This window comes from Trachypithecus francoisi, unplaced genomic scaffold (assembly GCF_009764315.1).
Source record: "Trachypithecus francoisi isolate TF-2019V2 unplaced genomic scaffold, Tfra_2.0 Lachesis_group10, whole genome shotgun sequence".
NCBI classification, from domain to species: Eukaryota; Metazoa; Chordata; class Mammalia; order Primates; family Cercopithecidae; genus Trachypithecus; species Trachypithecus francoisi.
Genome location: NW_022681455.1, coordinates 35,914,162 through 35,931,817, shown reverse-complemented (window position 1 = coordinate 35,931,817; position 17,656 = coordinate 35,914,162). Strand labels below are relative to the sequence as shown.

At 42.4% G+C, this 17,656-nt stretch overlaps 1 protein-coding gene across 4 annotated transcripts in view; it reads left to right on the top strand.

Annotated features, from left to right (window-relative positions):
• SLC26A8 (solute carrier family 26 member 8) overlaps positions 1-9,803 on the top strand; it is an 83,348-nt gene extending 73,545 nt beyond the window's left edge. For 3 of the 4 annotated variants that reach the window (XM_033216949.1, XM_033216951.1, XM_033216950.1), the window contains exons 18-20: positions 1,650-1,704; positions 1,805-1,989; positions 8,969-9,803. In XM_033216949.1, coding sequence (XP_033072840.1) covers positions 1,650-1,704; positions 1,805-1,989; positions 8,969-9,424 — 696 coding nt within the window. In that variant the 3' untranslated portion in view covers positions 9,425-9,803. Of the gene's footprint in view, positions 1-1,649; positions 1,705-1,804; positions 1,990-2,180; positions 2,310-8,968 lie in introns of all 4 variants that reach the window. The other variant, XR_004438686.1, reaches the window with a different exon arrangement.
• The last annotated feature ends 7,853 nt before the right edge of the window (positions 9,804-17,656 follow it).

Genomic DNA, 17,656 nt, shown 5'->3' with positions numbered 1-17,656 from the left:
GCGCAAGTTTGAACATCCTGAACACTAATGGTGTTTGAGTGCTTCTTTTGAGATTTGTGCCTTTGGATGGTTTTCCTTCTTTTATCCTCGGATCCTATTTTGTCATATTTTCTTACTCCTAAGGGAATACAACTGCCTCTTAAGTGAGTCCAGCTTCTCTTTGGTCTGGGGCAAAAGGAAGCTTTTCATAGCAGAAAGAACTTTGGTTTGCAGTCTGGGATGTATGCTCTGTCTTGACTCACTGTCCATCTGACCCGAGGCAAGTTACTAGATTGAACTGGGTCTCAGTTTCCTTATCTACAAAATGAGAGGTTTGGAAGAGATTAAGAGCTTTTCCATGCATGAGATCCTTTTATTTTTCAACTCCGTTTTCTGACTCAATTATACTTCGATAATCTCTTGTTATTTGGGCTTTTCCATCTTAGATTATTCTACTGGGCTATGTTCTCCCCTTCTGGTCTTGGGCTGTAGTTGTTACTTTAGATTTTATTCAACCCACATTGCTGTCTACTATGTGCCAGACCGAGTTGGGCACATGTATATACACTATCTCATGTAATTTTCACACCTGCCTTGAGAGACAGGCCATACTTTCCCCTAAGAGCCTGAGGCTCACAGCTCATAAGTGGCCTGTCCAACATTGAAACTTTAAGCATCTGACTTTATATCATACTTTTTTTCTGTTCCATGGTATAGTTGTGCCATTGTCTCCCTTGCTCCTCCTCCTTTTGTAGAGGCACCATATGTTCTGGTCCTTGGCAGCACCCACCCACACCTGGCCCATGTTGATGACTTTCTGTTCATCCCCAACATGGAGACAATGTTAGACACCTTTAGCTTTCAGCCTTCAGAGATTCATGGTGTACTTTTGCACTCCAAAATGCAGGTTTCTTCATTTCCTTTGTAATTGTGTATACTACCTTATTGGAAGAAATCATTCTATTTACTTTATAATTGAAAACCAGAACCTAAGAAAAATCCATCAGTCCATTCCTTTTTTTTTTTTTTTTCTTTTTTTTGAGATGGCGTCTCACTCTGTCGCCTAGGCTGGAGTGCAGTGGCATGATCTCGGCTCACTGCAATTTCCGCTTCCTGGGTTCAAGTGATTCTTCTGCCTCAGTCTCCCGAGTAGCTGGGACTACAGGCACGCACCACCACACCCGGATAATTCTTGTATTTTTAGTAGAGATGGGGTTTCACCATATTGGCCAGGCTGGTCTCGAACTCCTGACCTCATGATCCACTTGTCTTGGCCTCCCAAAGTGTTGGGATTACAGGCATGAGCCACCGTGCCTGGCTTACCCATCAATCCATTCTTATTGGAGACAACCACTCAGATTAAACTTCTTCCTAATTCATGGGACTTTCCTTTTCCAGCGTTTGTCATTTAGAGTCTGTGGTTGCCCTTTGGCAAATGACTTTGTGATTTGCCATATGATCCAGAATGACTTCGTCTCCTCTTGGTAGTGAAAGAAGCAGAGTTTGTTTCTTTTGACACTTTAACTTAGTGCTCAGGGTTAGTGTCTACTCAGTGTTAAGTACTAAGGTCGATATTGATTTGCTTTGAAGTGAACTTCAAAAATGGAGTGCAGTGGCACGATCTCAGCTCAGACAAAGCCTTCTTATACTGATTTTCTCTCTCCCTGCAGATATGCAATGCCTTTCAAAATGCCAACATTTTGATACTCATTGCAGGATGTCACTGTGAGTATCCTTCTTCACCCTATGAGAGGGCTGTTTTGTATCCTGGGCCCTCTGCTCCCCACGTATCTGACATTGTGTGTGTTCTGGGTTTGGTTTGTAGCTTCCATAGTCAGGGCATTTGAGAGGAATGATTTCTTTGACGCTGGCATCACCAAGACCCAGCTGTTCCTCAGCGTTCACGACGCCGTGCTGTTTGCCTTGTCAAGGAAGGTTATAGACTCCTCTGAATTAAGCATCGATGAATCTGAGACAGTGATACGGGAAACCTACTCAGAAACAGAGAAGGTCGGACAAACAGACAAAGCATGGGGTTGGGGGAAGGGATTGAGGTCGGCAGGGGGGATGGGTGAGGGGTGGGTGGGGGCTGGGAATCAGGATACCTGATCAGATAGATTAATAATGTCCAGGAAAGGTATTTAGTATGGCTGTACCAGAATCTGAGATGTTGAAATGCTCCCTTACCACTTGGTAAATAGCAGTGGATCTGAGCAGCCAAGTGTCCCCATTGTCATGGCATTGGGGTTCCATTCAAGAAATTTCCCTAACTGAAGAGAAGGTTTGCCAAACCCAGCATAGACCTCAAGGATCCTTCTACAGCATTCTTGGTTAGTGTCTATTACCAGTTGCTAAATATTTTAAATATCTCCCTTAGCTACACCTTTAGAATTCCTCCCCACCCCACCCACTCTTGAGATTAATAATTAAACTAATGAACTAGCAGAGATTCAGATCTCTAATCTTGTCTAATACCTCAGCTTTATTACCTTCACACTGTAATACGAGATTTACTCAACCTGATCAAATGCAAAGGAGAATAATATATAAGTCTGAATTTTCAGCCTTTTATTAATACAGAGACCTGGCTGGGTGCAGTGGCTCACGCCTGTAATCCTAGCACTATGGGAGGCCAAGGTGGGTGGATCACAAGGTCAGGAGTTCAAGACCATCTTAGCCAACAAGGTGAAACCCCACCTCTGCTAGAACTACAAAAATTAGGCAGGCATGGTGGCAGGCGCCTATAATCCCAGCTGTTTGGGAGGTTGAGGCAGGAGAATTGCTTGAACCTGGGAGGCGGAGGTTGCAGTGAGCCGAGATCATGCCACTGCACTCCAGCCTGGGCAACAGAGTGAGACTCTGTCTAAAAAAATAAAAAAATACTGAGACCTGGGCCCACTTCAGCATTTTCAAATCAGTACCTGTATAGGTTAAAGGTTTCCAACAACAAAAAAAAAAAAAGGAAATTAAAACAGACGGGCACTAAAATATTATCTAATATTATCTAATGACTAGAAATTATTAAACAAAGCCTAGTTGATGAAATGAGACACCACATCTGAAACAAGGACCAGGCATGGTGGCTCACACCTATAATCCCAGCACTATGGGAGGCCAACATGGGCGAATCACTAGGTCAGAAGATCAAGACCATCCTGGCTAACATGGTGAACCCCATCTCTACTAAAAATACAAAAAAATTAGCCAGGCGTGGTGGCATGCACCTGTTATCCCAGCACTTTGGGAGGCCGAGACAGGCGGATCACTTGAGGTCAGGAGTTCAAAACCAGCCTGGCCAACATGGTGAAACCCTGTCTCTACTAAAAATGCAAAAAAATTAGCCAGGTGAGGTGGCACGCACCTGTAGTCCCAGCTACTTCGGAGACTGAGTCAGGAGAATCGCTTGAACCCAGGAGGCAGAGGTTGCAGTGAGCCGAGATCATGCCACTACACTCCAGCCTGGGTGACAGAGCAAGACTCTATCTAAAAACAGAACAAAACAGAACAAAACAACAACAACAACAAACACACACAACTAGTTAACTGGTAGTTAATAAAAAACAACTAATTAATAGTTAATTAGTAATAACTAATTATTATAATTAATAATTAGTAATTAACTAATTAATTGGTTTGAATTATGCCATCTGCTTTTATTATAAATGGAAGTTTCTCTATTTTTTATTTATAATTATGATACTCAACATATTTGTTTTTACATATTTAGTCATATCTATTAATATTTCCTTTTCTTATTTATATTTACTTTTTATTTAGAAAGTCATTCCCACTTAGAAGGTAAATAAGACATATTTTCTAGATTTTTATGTTTTTACTTTTTATATGTTATACTCTTTAATGTAAATAGAATGTATTTCAGTGTACAGGTATTAGAGGGTAATCTTCATTTTTTTTTTATTTTTGAGACAAAGCCTCACTCCGTCACCCAGGCTGGAGTGCAATGGCGTGGTCTCGGCTCACTGCAACCTCTGCCTCCCGGGTTCAAGCGATTCTCGCTCCTCAGGCTCCCAGGTAGCTGGGACTACAGGCGCCTGCCACCACACCCCGCTAATTTTTGTATTTTTAGTAGAGACGGGGTTTCACTATGTTGGCCAAGCTGGTCTCAAACTCCTGACCTCGTGATCCACCCGCCTCAGCCTCCCAAAGTGCTGGGATTACAGGTGTAAGCCACTGCACCCGGCCTTAATCTTCATTTTTTATCCATATATCTAACTATTTTGGGCTATGTACCATCTATCTTAGTTCATTAGTGCTACTATAACAAAATATCTGAGACTGGGTAATTTGTACATAGTAGATATTTATTTCTCACAGTTCTGAATGTGAGAAGTCCAAGATCAAGGTCCTGGCAGTTTCAGTGTCTGCTGAAGGTTTGTTCCATCTTCTCTCAGCAGCATCCTCACGTATCAGAAGGTGGAAGGACAAAAGTGCCTATGCTAGCTCCCTCCAACCCTTTTCTAAGGCACTAATCCATTCACAAGGGCAGAGCCCTTATGACTTAAAATCACTCCCAAAAGGCCTCACCTCTTAATACCATCACAATGTGGATTAAGTTTCAACATGGATTTTGGAAGTCACACATGCAAATCATAGCACCATGCAACTATCTATTGAATAAGCCTTCTTTCCCCTACTGATACGTTATTTTCATAAAATATTATATTCTTATGAAAACTAAACTGTATTTCTAACTTAGTTGTGGATTTCATTGTTCTGTATAGGTTCAGTATCACAGTGGTTTTTGTTTTTGTTTTTGTTTTTGTTTGAGACAGCCTCACTCTGTCGCCCAGTCTGGAATGTAGTGTGGATCTCGGCTCACTGCAACCTCCACCTTCCAGGTTCAAGTGATTCTCCTGCCTCAGCCTCCTGAATAGCTGGGATTACAGGCATGCACCACCACACCTGGCTAATTTTTGTATTTTTAGTAGAGACAAGGTTTCACCATGTTGCCCAGGCTGGTCTCAAACTCCTGACCTCAGGTGATCTGCCCACCTCAGCCTCCCAAAATCCTGGGATTACAGATGTGAGCCACCACGCCTGGCTATCACACTGTTTTTATTGCTATTGCTGTATAATACACTTTAACATTTGGTTAAGAAGTCCTAGGTCATCAGTGTTCTATTTCAAAATTTGCTAAGTCATTCTCACCAATTTATTCTTCCAAACCAATGTTTGAATCTTTTGTCAGGTCTCCACCCCACAAAAACAAATCTTATTGAAATAATCATTAGAGTTGTATTAAAAATACAAAATCACTTGAGAATTTATATCTTTATAGTATTCATTCTTCTTATCCAGAAACATAAACTGTCTCTACATTTGCTGTCTTCTTAAATGTTTCATTCATGGTAAGGTTTTGTGACTTTCTTCACATAGGAAAATCCTAGATACTTTATACGTTTTACTTTTTTGTTTTTTTGAGACAGGGTGTCACTCTGTCACCCAGGCTGAAGTGCAGTGGCATGATCACAGTGCACTGCAGCCTCGGCCTCTCAGGCTCAAGCAATCCTCCAACCTCAACCTCCTGAGTATTTGGGAGTACAGACGCACACCACTATGCCCAGCTAATATTTATATTTTTCACAGAGATGGGGTTTTGCCATGTTGCCCAGGCTGGTCTTCAACTCCTGGGCTCAAGCAATCCACCCACCTCCACCTCCCAAAGTGCTGGGATTATAGGCATGAGCCACCACACCTGGCCATTTCCATTATATTTTCTAACTGGTAATTGCTAACGTATAGAAAACTCATTGGTTTTTATTAAATTATTTGGCTACCTTTGTGAATCATTTTACTATTCCTAAGAGGTTTCACTGTTAATTCCTTTGGGTTTTCCAAATAGGAAAATATTTTCTAAAAATAATACTAATCTCTTATGTTCCAATTGTTAGAATTCTTATTTCAATATCATGTATTATTGCACTAACTAAACCTCTCAGAACAATTTAAGTCATAATGATGAATCTTGTCTTACTCCTGAATTTAATGAGGATTCTTGTGTGTCTCTATTAAGATTAGTGGTGGCCAGGTGTGGCTCATGCCTGCAATCCCAGCACTTTGAGATACCAAAGCAGGCGGGATCACTTGAGGCCAGGAGTTTGAGACCAGCCTGGCCAACATGGCAAAACCCCGTCTCTATTAAAAATACAAAAAAATTAACTGGGCGTGGTGGTACGCGCCTATAACCCCAGCTACTCAGGAGGCCAAGGCACGAGAATCACTTTAACCCAGGAAGCGGAGGTTGCAGTGGGCTGAGATCATGCCACTGCACTCCAGCCTGGACGACAGAGTGAGACCCTGTCTCAAAAAAAGTTAAAAAATAAAAGACTAGTGGTGACAGCTGGTTTAAGATGGACATATCAGCTAGGCGTAGTGACTCATGCCTGTAATGCCAGCACTTTGGGAGACTGAGGCAGAAGAATCACTTGAGGCCAGGAATTTCAGAGCAACCTGGACAACATAGTGAGACGCTATCTTGAAAAAAAAATTAATTAATTAAAAATCAGCCAGGTATGATGGTGCATACCTGTAATCCTAGCTACTTGGGAGCTTGAGGCAGGAGGATTGCTTGAGCCCAGTAGTTTAAGGTCACAGTGAGCTTTGATTTTGCCACTGCACTCCAGTCTGGATGACAGAGTAAGACCCGGTCAAAAAAAAAAAAAAAAAGATGGACATTATCTACTATGTTTTAAAAAAGTATTTTCCTAATGTACTAACATTCTTATATTAAGACTTGGTATTGAATATGTCAATTGTTTTCTGCTATTTAAGATAGGGAAGACTAGGAGAGTAGCAAGTTCTATTTCATGTGTATTGAATTCAAAATGCCTGGGCCGGGTGTGGCCTCACGCCTGTAATCCCAGCACTTTGGGAGGCGAGGCAGGTGGATCCCTTGAGGCCAGGAGTTCGAGATTAGCCTGGCCAACGTGGTGAATCCTCTTCTTGACTAAAAATACAAAAATTAGTTAGGTGTGGTGGCGCACGCCTGTCATTCCAGCTACTTGAGAGCCTGAGGCAGGAGAATCACTTGAACCTGGGAGGCAGAGGTTGCAGTGAGCCAAGATCATGCCACTGTACTCCAGCCTAGGCAACAGAACAATACTCAAAAAAAAAAAAAAAAAGGTTGCCTATTAAACATTCAAATGGAGATGTCAAGAATGGAAGTGAATATATGAACCTGCAGATCAGGGAAGGGTTATAATTAAAGAATCATCAGCATCAGCATACAGATGGTAACGAAAATTATAGGCCCAAAATAAAAGTCCCTATGGAGAGAGCATAGATAGAGAAGACAAAGGTCCCAGGATCAAGCGCTGGGGCATACCAACATCTAGAAGTCCAGTAGAAGTAGAGGAGACAGCAGAGAGACCAAGAAGCAGCAACCAGGAAGGAACGAGGAAAAGCAGAAGAGTGTCATATGGTGGTTGAGAAGTAAATGTTTCAGGAAAGGTGAAGTGATTAATTTGGAGGAATGGTGCTACAGGCTGATTCAAGGCTTATGCAAGGCCTATGGGTGCCTGCTATGTGACAAGCTCAGTGTCTGCTACTGGGGATATCAAGAACCAGGCCCTGTCATATATCATAAGCTTAGAGTCTAGTAAGGAGTAGGTTTGTAAATAAATAAAGCAATACATTACTAGTACTATGATGAAAGTGTGAATGAGGTGTAGCTGGAACACAAAAGAAGCTATGGTCCTGCCTGGTCATCTTAGCTCTGAATCTGGGGTGATGATTAAGTGCATGTGGACAAGATGGAGGAGGACAAGTCAGGCAAAAGGAGCAGCATGCACAAAGCTGAGCAGTAGTCAGGCAACTCTGGGTAACTTTATGGTGAGAGCAAAGGGCGGGGACCACAGCTGGAATAAAGCTAAAGAAGAATGGCAAGAGGCCAGGTCACACACAGCCTTATATGCCCTGTCGAGGATTGCACTGGGGGTTGGCAAGACAAGTAAGATCAAGAAGACAAGATGTTTCAGAATGCTGTTAAGTCCATTGCTGTTTTAAATGGTTGCTCTGAAATCCTGTCTAGCTAGAAAAGCCAGAGAAATTCAAAGTTGGAAATTGATTGAGTCTGAAGAATAGTGAGTAACTGAGAAACCAGAGGTTAGAAGGAAGATGAAAAGCAGATTTATGGATGATGTCATTGGCATTTTGAAGAAAAATTTTTTAAAATTTTTAATAAAAAATAAATAAAGGCTGGGTGCAGTGGCTCATGCCCGTAATCCCAGCACTTTGGGAGGCTGAGGCGGGCAGATCACTTGAGTTCAGGAGTTCAAGACCAGCCTGGCCAACATGGTGAAACCCTGTCTCTACTAAAAATACAAAAATTAGCCAGTCATGGTGGTGCATATCTGTAGTCCCAACTACCTGGGAGGCTGAGGCAAGAGAATCACTTGAATTCAGGAAGTAGAGGTTGCAGTGAGTCAAGATCATGCCACTGCACTCCAGTCTGGGCAACAGAGCAAGATTCTGTGTCAAAATTAATAACAATAATAAAAGAAAAGTAGACTTAGGCAAGAAATATTTTCTACTCTGCAAGGAACCCATGGTTCTGGTACCTTAAGTCCTATTGTATTCTAAATTCCTTGACTGCTCAAAGATGAAAAGTCTGGGTTTTGTTTGTTTGTTTTTTGCGACAAAGTCTCACTCTGTTGCTCAGGCTGGAGTGCAGTGATGCAAACACAGCTCACTGCAGTCTCAGCCTCAAGCGATCCTCCTGCCTCAGCCTCCTGGGTAGCCAGAACTACAGGCATGTGCCATCATGCCCAGCTAGTTTTTAAAATTATTATTATTATTATTTGTAAAGATAGAAGTTTCACTATGTTGCCCAGGCTGACCTTGAACTCCTGGGCTAAAGTGATTCTCCTGCCCCAGCCTCCCAAAGTGCTGGGAGTAAAGGTATGAGCCACTGCGTTCAGCAGAAAGTTAAATTTAATTAGAAATTTTAACCTACCTAATTGTATTTCAGAATGACAACTCAACATATAAAATGAGCAGCAGTTTTCTAGGAAGTCAAAAAAATGTAAGTCCAGGCTTCACCAAGATCCAACAGCCTATAGAAGAGGAGTCGGAGTTGGATTTGGAACTGGAGTCAGAACAAGAGGTTGGGCTGGGTCTGGACCTAGACCTGGATCGGGAACTGGAGCCTGAGTCAGAGCTGGAGCCTGAAATGGAGCCCAGGGCTGACACTGAGACCGAGACCAAGAACGAGATGGAGCCCCAGCCTGAGACTGAGCCCGAGATGGAGCCTGACCCCAAATCTAGGCCAAGAGCTCACGCTTTCCCTCAGCAGCATTACTGGCCTATGTATCATCCGCGTATGGCTTCCACCCAGTCTCAGACTCAGCCTCGGACATGGTCAGTGGAGAGAAGACGCCATCCTATGGACTCATACTCACCGGAGGGGAACAGCAATGATGTCTAGGAGATGAACTGGAAATAAGGGGTCAGATAATCCTGGCAAATCCTCCTACCCAAAAGGGGTCAATTGTCCAGAGACCTAGATTGGATATGAACTAGCAGTACTTCCTTCCTGACTGTGACTCCTACCACCTGCCGGCCTTCTTCTTTGTTCTGCACTGGGATCACACTCCCAGATCACATTACTAAATGCCAACAATTATCTCTTAATTCCCTATCCAGGCTCCCCTCATTTCACCTTCAGCATATATTCTAGTCATGAATTTCCTTCTTCACACACCCCACATCTCCGGGCTTTGTGCCAGACCATCTCTAACTTAATCCTCTCATCCCTGTTCCCCTTTCTCCAAAGAGATGAAGCTCAAATAAAATGTATAACTCTAGTAACATTTGGATCCTTCCTGCACCTTCTCCCTTCTCTGTATTCTGTATCCTAAAGGAAATGTCAAATGGGAGGGATCCCAGAAGGGAGTGGACAGGGTGGAGAAGAGATGAACAAGAGAAAAAAAAATTAAGTAGCATTTGTATTTTATATGCAAGGTATCTTCCCTGTACTGATAGGGGAAATGGGGAAAACAGGTAGGTTAATCCAGGTCAAAAGTAAGCCAGCCTGTGAGACTTGTAGTACACGGTCCTGCTAAGCTGAGAGCACTTTTGCTGTCATTCTCAGAGGTCAAGAGCTTATCCTGCCACTGGTTTCATAAGGCCAATTAGCTGTACCAACTGATGGGAATTCCCTTTATGAGTTCCCTTTCTGGAACTCTCCCTGGGGTTCAGATTCACATTCACCATTGCTTCTTTCTTACAAGTTTTTAAGATATAGGCAATTTGGAATCTGTACTCTTGGTGCACTGAGGAGTTAAAATCTGTGACAGCCACAACCAGCCTAGAAGTTGGAAAGTCAGTCATTACTAGTTTTGTCCAAATCCATTCAAAAAATTTCCCCTTCCCCATTTAAAATATGTCTAGTATTAAAGTATGACTAGAAGAAAAATATAGACCCCTGGACAAAGGTATATGAAATCCTGAATTTTATTTCCAGCTCAAAAAACATGACTCCTCCTGCTTGGGTACTCCATTTATCTTGTTAAGTGAAATAAATCTTAGTTAAAATATAGATTTCTTTTATCATAAAGATAGCATATGCATTCACCCATTGTAGCAGCATTTTGTTAAGCATCTGCCACATGCGTAGCATCTTGAACTGTGAGGTAGGTAAAATAATATTATCCTAATTTATACATGCATAAAACTGAGATATAATGTGCAACATGTCCTTGTAAATACAAAAAGAGGTACAGGCCAAAGTCACAAGCTTCATTGTTTCATGTTTACTGAACACATTTATTGAAGGCCTACTCTGTGCTAAGCACTGTCCCAGGTGCTGAAGATACAGGATGGGTATAGAACAGATAACAAAAATAATTACAAGTTGTGAAAAGTAATAAATTACAAATTGTGAAGGTGAAACACAAGAAACTCTTGGGGCATGTATCAAGAGGACCTGATCTAGTCTTGAGTCTCAAGGAAGTTCTTCCTAAGGCAATGACATATGACTTGAGATCTGAAGGATGAGTAGGAGTTAGGCTTAAAGTAAATTCCAATGATTGCTAGAAGGGCAGGACCAAATGGGAACCCAAGAGCAGTGGCCATGGATGAGAACATCTGGGGCACAACTAGATGGAGCCTATGATACCAAGGGCTCAACTAGAAATGTCAAACCGGGAATAAGTTGTCAGGATGGCAGGGACAGGCACAGAAATCTGCCAAAGCCAAGGAAACATTTCATATTTATAACAGGAGACTAAGAAGTGCACAGAAAGCCCATTTTCTGCGGGTTGCTGCCTTCTCACTCCAGTTCCCTTCTAGTCCCATGTATCCATTACAGTAAAGTCTGTAAACAGGGAATCAATGGCTTCTGATACTTGTGCCATTAAGTCGCAGAGTCTAGACTTGGGTCCCTTCTGCTACAACTGTAACGAGGCTGTATTAGTCTGTTTTCACACTGCTATAAAGATACTACCTGAGACTAGGTAATTTATAAAGAAAGGAGGTGTATTGGACCATTTTCATGCTACCGATAAAGACATATCTGAGACTGGGAAGAAAAAGGTTTAATTGAACTTACAGTTCCACATGGCTTGGGAGGCCTCAGAATCATGGCAGGAGGTGAAAGGCACTTCTTACATGGTGGTGGCAAGAGAAAATAGGAAGAAGCAAAAGCGGAAACCCCTGATAAAACCATCAGATCTCGTGAGACTATTCACTATCATGAGAATAGCATGGGAAAGACCGTCCCCCATGATTCAATTACCTCCCCCTGGGTCCCTCCCATAGCACGTGGGAATTCTGGGAGATATAATTAAAGTTGAGATTTGATGGGGACACAGCCTCCAACCAACCATTCCACCCCTGACCCCTCTAAATCTCATGTCCTCAAGTTTCAAAACAAATCATGGCTTACCAACAGTCCCCCAAAGTCTTAACTCATTGCAGCATTAACACAAAAGTCCACAGTCCAAAGTCTCATCTGAGACAAGGCAAGTCCCTTCCCCCATGAGCCTGTAAAATCGAAAGCAAGCTAGTTACTTCCTAGATATAATGGGAATACAGGTATTAGGTAAATACAGCCATTCCAAATGGGAGAAATTGGCCACAACGAAGGGTGTACAGGGCCTATGCAAGCCCAAAATCCAGCGGGGCAGTCAAATTTCAAAGCTCCAAAATTATCTCCTTTGACTCCAGGTCTCACATCCAGGTTATGCAAGAGGTGGGTTCCCATGGTCTTGGGCAACCCCACCCCTGTGGCTATGGAGGGTACAGCCTCCCTCCTGGCTGCATTCATGGGCTAGTGTTGAGTGTCTGCAGCTTTTCCAGGTGCACAGTGCAAGCTGTCAGTGGATCTACCAATCCGGGGTCTGGGGGATGGTGGCCCTCTTCTCACAGCTCCACTAGACAGTGCCCCAGTAGGGACTGTGTGTGAGGGCTCCAATCCCACATTTCCCTTCTGCACTGCCTTAGCAGAGATTTTCCATGAGGGCCCTACCCCTATAGCAATCTTTTGCCTGGGCATCCAGGCATTTCCATACATCTTCTGAAATCCAGGCAGAGGTTCCCAAACCTCAATTCTTGACTTCTGTGCACCCACATGCTCAACACCATGTGGAAGCTGCCAAGGCTTGGGACTTCCACCCTCTGAAGCCACAGCCCAAGCTCTATGTTGGCCCCTTTCAGCCATGACCAGGGCAGCTGGGACACAGGGCACCAAGTCTCTAGGCTGCACATAGCACAGGGACCTAGGCCCGACCCATGAAACCACATTTTCTTCCTGGGCCTCCAGGCCTGTGATTGAAGGGGCTGCTGTGAAGGTCTCTGACATGGCCTGGAGACATTTTCCCCATGGTCTTGGGGATTAACATTAGGCTCCTTGCTACTTATGCAAATTTCTGCTGCCAGCTTGGATTTCTCTCCAGAAAATTGGTTTTTCTTTTCTATCACACTGTCAGACTGCAAATTTTCTGAACTTTTATGCTCTGCTTCTTTTATAAAACTGAATGCCTTTAACAGTACCCAAGTCACCTCTTGAATGCTTTGCTGCTCAGAAATTTCTTCTGCCAGATACCCTAAATCATCTCTGTCAAGTTCAAAGTTCCACAAATCTCTAGGGCAGGGGCAAAATGCCACCAGTCTCTTTGTTAAAACATAACAAGAGTCACCTTTGTTCCAGTTCCCAACAAGTTCCTCATCTCCATCTGAGACCACCTCAGCCTGGACCTTATTGTTCATGTCACTATCAGCATTTGTTGGGCAGCATTCAACAAATCTCTAGGGAGTTCCAAATTTTCCCACATTTTCTTGTCTTTTTCTGAGCCCTCCAAACTGTTCCAACCTCTGCCTGTTACCCAGTTCCAAAGTCGCTTCAACATTTTCAGGTATCTTTTCAGCAGCACCCCACTCTACTAGTACTAATTTACTGTATTAGTCTGTTTTCATGCTGCTGGTAAAGACATATCTGAGACTGGGAAGAAAAAGAGGTTTAACTGAACTTATAGTTCCACATGGCTTGGGAGACTTCAGAATCATGGGAGGAGGCAAAAGGCACTTCTTACATGGTGGTGGCAAGAGAAAATGAGGAGAATGCAAAAGCGGTAACCCCTGATAAAACCATCAGATCTTGTAAGACTTATTCACTATCACAAGAATAGCACAGGAAAGACCGGCCCCCATGATTCAATTACCTCCCCCTGGGTCCCTCCCACAACACGTGGGAATTCTGGGATATACAATTAAAGTTGAGATTTGGTGGGAACACAGCCAAACTATACCAGGACGTTTAATTGACTTACAGTTCCACATGGCTGGGGAGGCCTCAGGAAACTTACAATTATGGTGGAAGGCAAAGGGGAAGCAGTCACCTTCTTCACAAGGTGGCAGGAGAGAGCAAAAGGGGAGCTGCCAAACACTTCTAAAACCATCAGCTCTCGTGAAAACTCACTATCACGAGAACAGCATGGGGGAAACTGCCCCCACGGTCCAATCACCTCCCACCAGGTCCCTCCCATGTGGCGACTGCAATTCGGATTACAGTTCAAGATGAGATTTGGATGGGGACACAGAGCCAAACCATATTAATGGTTAAATATTGGCTTTGATGCATGACCTCAGAAAGACCAACCAGATGCTTGGACTATACTCTGTCTTTTAAAAATACTCTGGTATAAACCCATAGCATCGAGCCCCTCCCAAAGTAATCAAATAAGGAACATTGATTAACCCATTATAAATAGTATAGCACTAAAGAAAGGGTAAAGTGATTAACAATTCAAAGGCTAAGTCTTCCAACACGGAGATCACCTGAAATTCTAAGCCATTTCAAACTTTACCAAATGGTATAGTTTGGATTAGTTAGCTCACTTCTCGCAGCATGGTCATCATGGTTTTCCCTCTCTAATAAGAAACTGGAGAAAAATTCTAAAGGCTGCAAAATGGGTAAAGAATAAGTTGGAAAGTATGAATGTCTTGGAAGCACAAATACTTTCATTACTTTCCTTCAAAACAGCTTGTGTTCTACAGTAAATGGCAGTTGAGGTATGATTTTCATATGTGAGTATCTAAGTGGATTCCATAGTACTGCAAAAAAGTAGGTTTGAAAGAGACTGTCAAAAAATAAAGTGACCCCAGGTAGCTGTCTCTGTATGTGTTAAATGTCACAAAGTCCAAGGACTCAACTATATTGCATCTAGATGTGACTCATTAGCAGAGGTAGAGAAAGTAATGGCATAATCCAAGGTTATTAATGATCACAGGGCCATAGAATCTCAGTGCTTGGAAGGACCACAAGGGTTGACTAGTCAAATTACCCATCTAATCTCTTACAATTTAATTAAACATTTATTGGAATGTTCACCATATCCTAGATACTATGGGTTTTAGTAATCTATTGCTTACATAATAAACCACCCCAAAATTCAGTAGCTTAAAACAATAATCATGCCTTTGCTAATAATTCTGCAATTTAGGTTGGGTTTAGCTGGGCCCATTTTTTAAATAATTTTTTAGTTTTGCAGCTGGGCCTGTTCTTTTATTTTTGTAAAGACAGGGTCTTGCTATGTTGCCCAGGCCAGTCTCAAACTCCTGGCCTCAAGTGATCTTCCCACATCAGCCTCTCAAACTGCTGGGATTACAGGCATGAGCTACCACACTCTGCCCCCAGATATTTTTTATACCTGCTTGGTTGAGTCTGCAGATGTAGAACTCATGAATATGGAGGGCTGACTCCACATAGTACCACCTATAAAGTAATTATGCCAAAAAAATGAACCTGAATATTATCAATCCTCTAGATCTGGTAGATTGAAGCAAATACAAGGAGCAGAGGAACATGTTAAATAACACTAGGAGAATCTAATTAGTAGAATCCAAAAAATTCAACAGAACAAATGAACCAGTTTCCTTAACAACTAAGATGAAAAACAGCTGGGCATGGTGGTATGTGCCTATAGTCCCAGCAACTTGGGAGGCTGACACAGGAGGATAGCTTGAGCCCAGGAGTTAGAGACCAGCCTGGGCAACATAGAAAGACCACATATTTAAAAAAAAAAAAAAGAAAGAAAAACAAACATAACAACAACAAAAACAAAGAGGGAGGAGGAACCTATAAACCAGGAGACTTAAGAGTTACATCAACTACATGCAATGCATGGACCTTGTTTGAATCCTATGTGAACTAATTAACTGGAAAAGAACATAAGAAAACTTCTACTTTTGAGTAAAATGTAGTAGGAAGTGACAGTTTATCACTTTATATCAAGAAGAAAAACATGGGCTGGGCATCGTGACTCATGCATATAATCCCAACACTTTGGTAGGTTTAGGCAGGAGGATCACTTGAGCTCAGGAACTTGAGACCAGCCTGGGCAACATGGTGAGACCCTGTCTCTTAAAAAAAAAAAAAAAAAGTGAAAAAAATAATGAATTATAACAATCACATTTTGAAAGATATTGGAGACCTGTGGAAGCAAAGAAGATTAAAAGAACTAAAAGTCAAGAGAGAAAAGATTCCTTTCCAGGGAAGTTGAGATTATTGGCCATTTTCTTTCTTAGGGGTTTGTATTAGTCTGCTTTTACGCTGCTGATAAAGACATACCTGAGACTGGGCAATTTACAAAGAAAAGAGGTTTAATGGAGAACTCACAGTTCCACATGGCTAGAGAAGCCTCAAGATTATTACAGAAGACAAAGAGGAGCAAGCCACATCTTACATGGATGGCAGCAGGTAAAGAGAGAGCTTGTGCAGGGCAACTCCCGTTTCCTGAAACCATCAGATCTCGTGAGACCCATTCACTGTCACAAGAACAGTAGGGGAAAGACCCACCCCCCTAATTCAATCATCTTCCACCAGGTCCCTCCCACAACACGTGGGAATTATGGGAGCTACAAGATAAGATTTGGGTGGGGACACAGAGCCAAACCATATCAGGGTTATTTGCTGAGTTTGGGTAAGTGCTAAAGATCAGGCTTTCCTTCGGCACAGTGAACCTTCTGATAGCCACATGGCTGTCACTGACTGCTGTTCTACTCAAGACATCTGCTGAGTGCCAGGGCCACTCAGGAGACTAGAGATTGGCCTGCAAAGGCAAAATGAAGTTTCCTACAGTCTGAAAATGCTTAGGAGACAAAGTACCACCATGGAAAGGGGTCATAAGCACACACAGAGTCTTCCCCTTGAAACATTTAAAACCAGAAGCAGGCTGAGTCTAACTAATGCCAGAGCATAGCTCAATTCCTGATTGAATTGAGATTATAACTGCCTCACCTTATTTGCCTTATTAGGCAAATAAAAAAAAGTGTATATCCTATCTTGGGGGTAGTAACATTGACTTCAGTTTATGGTTTTGTTTTGTTTTGTTTTTTTGTTTGAGACGGAGTCTTGTTCTGTTGCCCAGGCTGGAGCGCAGTGGCGCTATCTCAGCTCATTGCAAGCTCTGCCTCCCAGGTTCACGCCATTCTCCTGCCTCAGTCTCCCAATTAGCTGGGACTACAGGCACCCGCCACCACGCCTGGCTAATTTTTTGTATTTTTTAGTAGAGATGGGGTTTCACCGTGTTAGCCAGGACAGTCTCGATCTCCTGACCTCATGATCTGCCCACCTCGGCCTCCCAGAGTGCTGGGATTACAGGCGTGAGCCACCGTGCCCGGCCCAGTTTTGTTTTTAAACAACATCCAGCATATAGTTAGAAACAATCACAAGACACATGAAGAGGCAGGAAAAGTATCTGATAATTAAGAAAAATTATATAATAGAAGCAGTCCCACAGATGATCCAGGTGTTAGAATTAGCAGTCAAGGACTTCAGAATAATGATCATAAGTATGTTAAAGTAGAGTAAAAGATGGGCAAAATGAAAAGATAGATAATTTCAAAAGAGAATTGTAACCTATAGAAAAAGAATCAAATGGGCATTCTAGAACTGAAATATGAAGTATTAGAAAAGAAAAACTTATCAGATGAATTTAACAGACTGGACACAGCAAAAGATAGGATTAGATAACTCAGACAGGAAACAGAAAATATTCTAAATGAAGCACATAGAGAAAAATATTAAAAAAAAAAAAAACAGAAAAGAGCATTCAAGACATGTAGGACAAAGTCAAATGACCTAATATGCATTTTTTTTTTTTTTTGAGACAAAGTCTCAGCCTGTCACCCAGGCTGGAGTGTAGTGGCGCCATCTCAG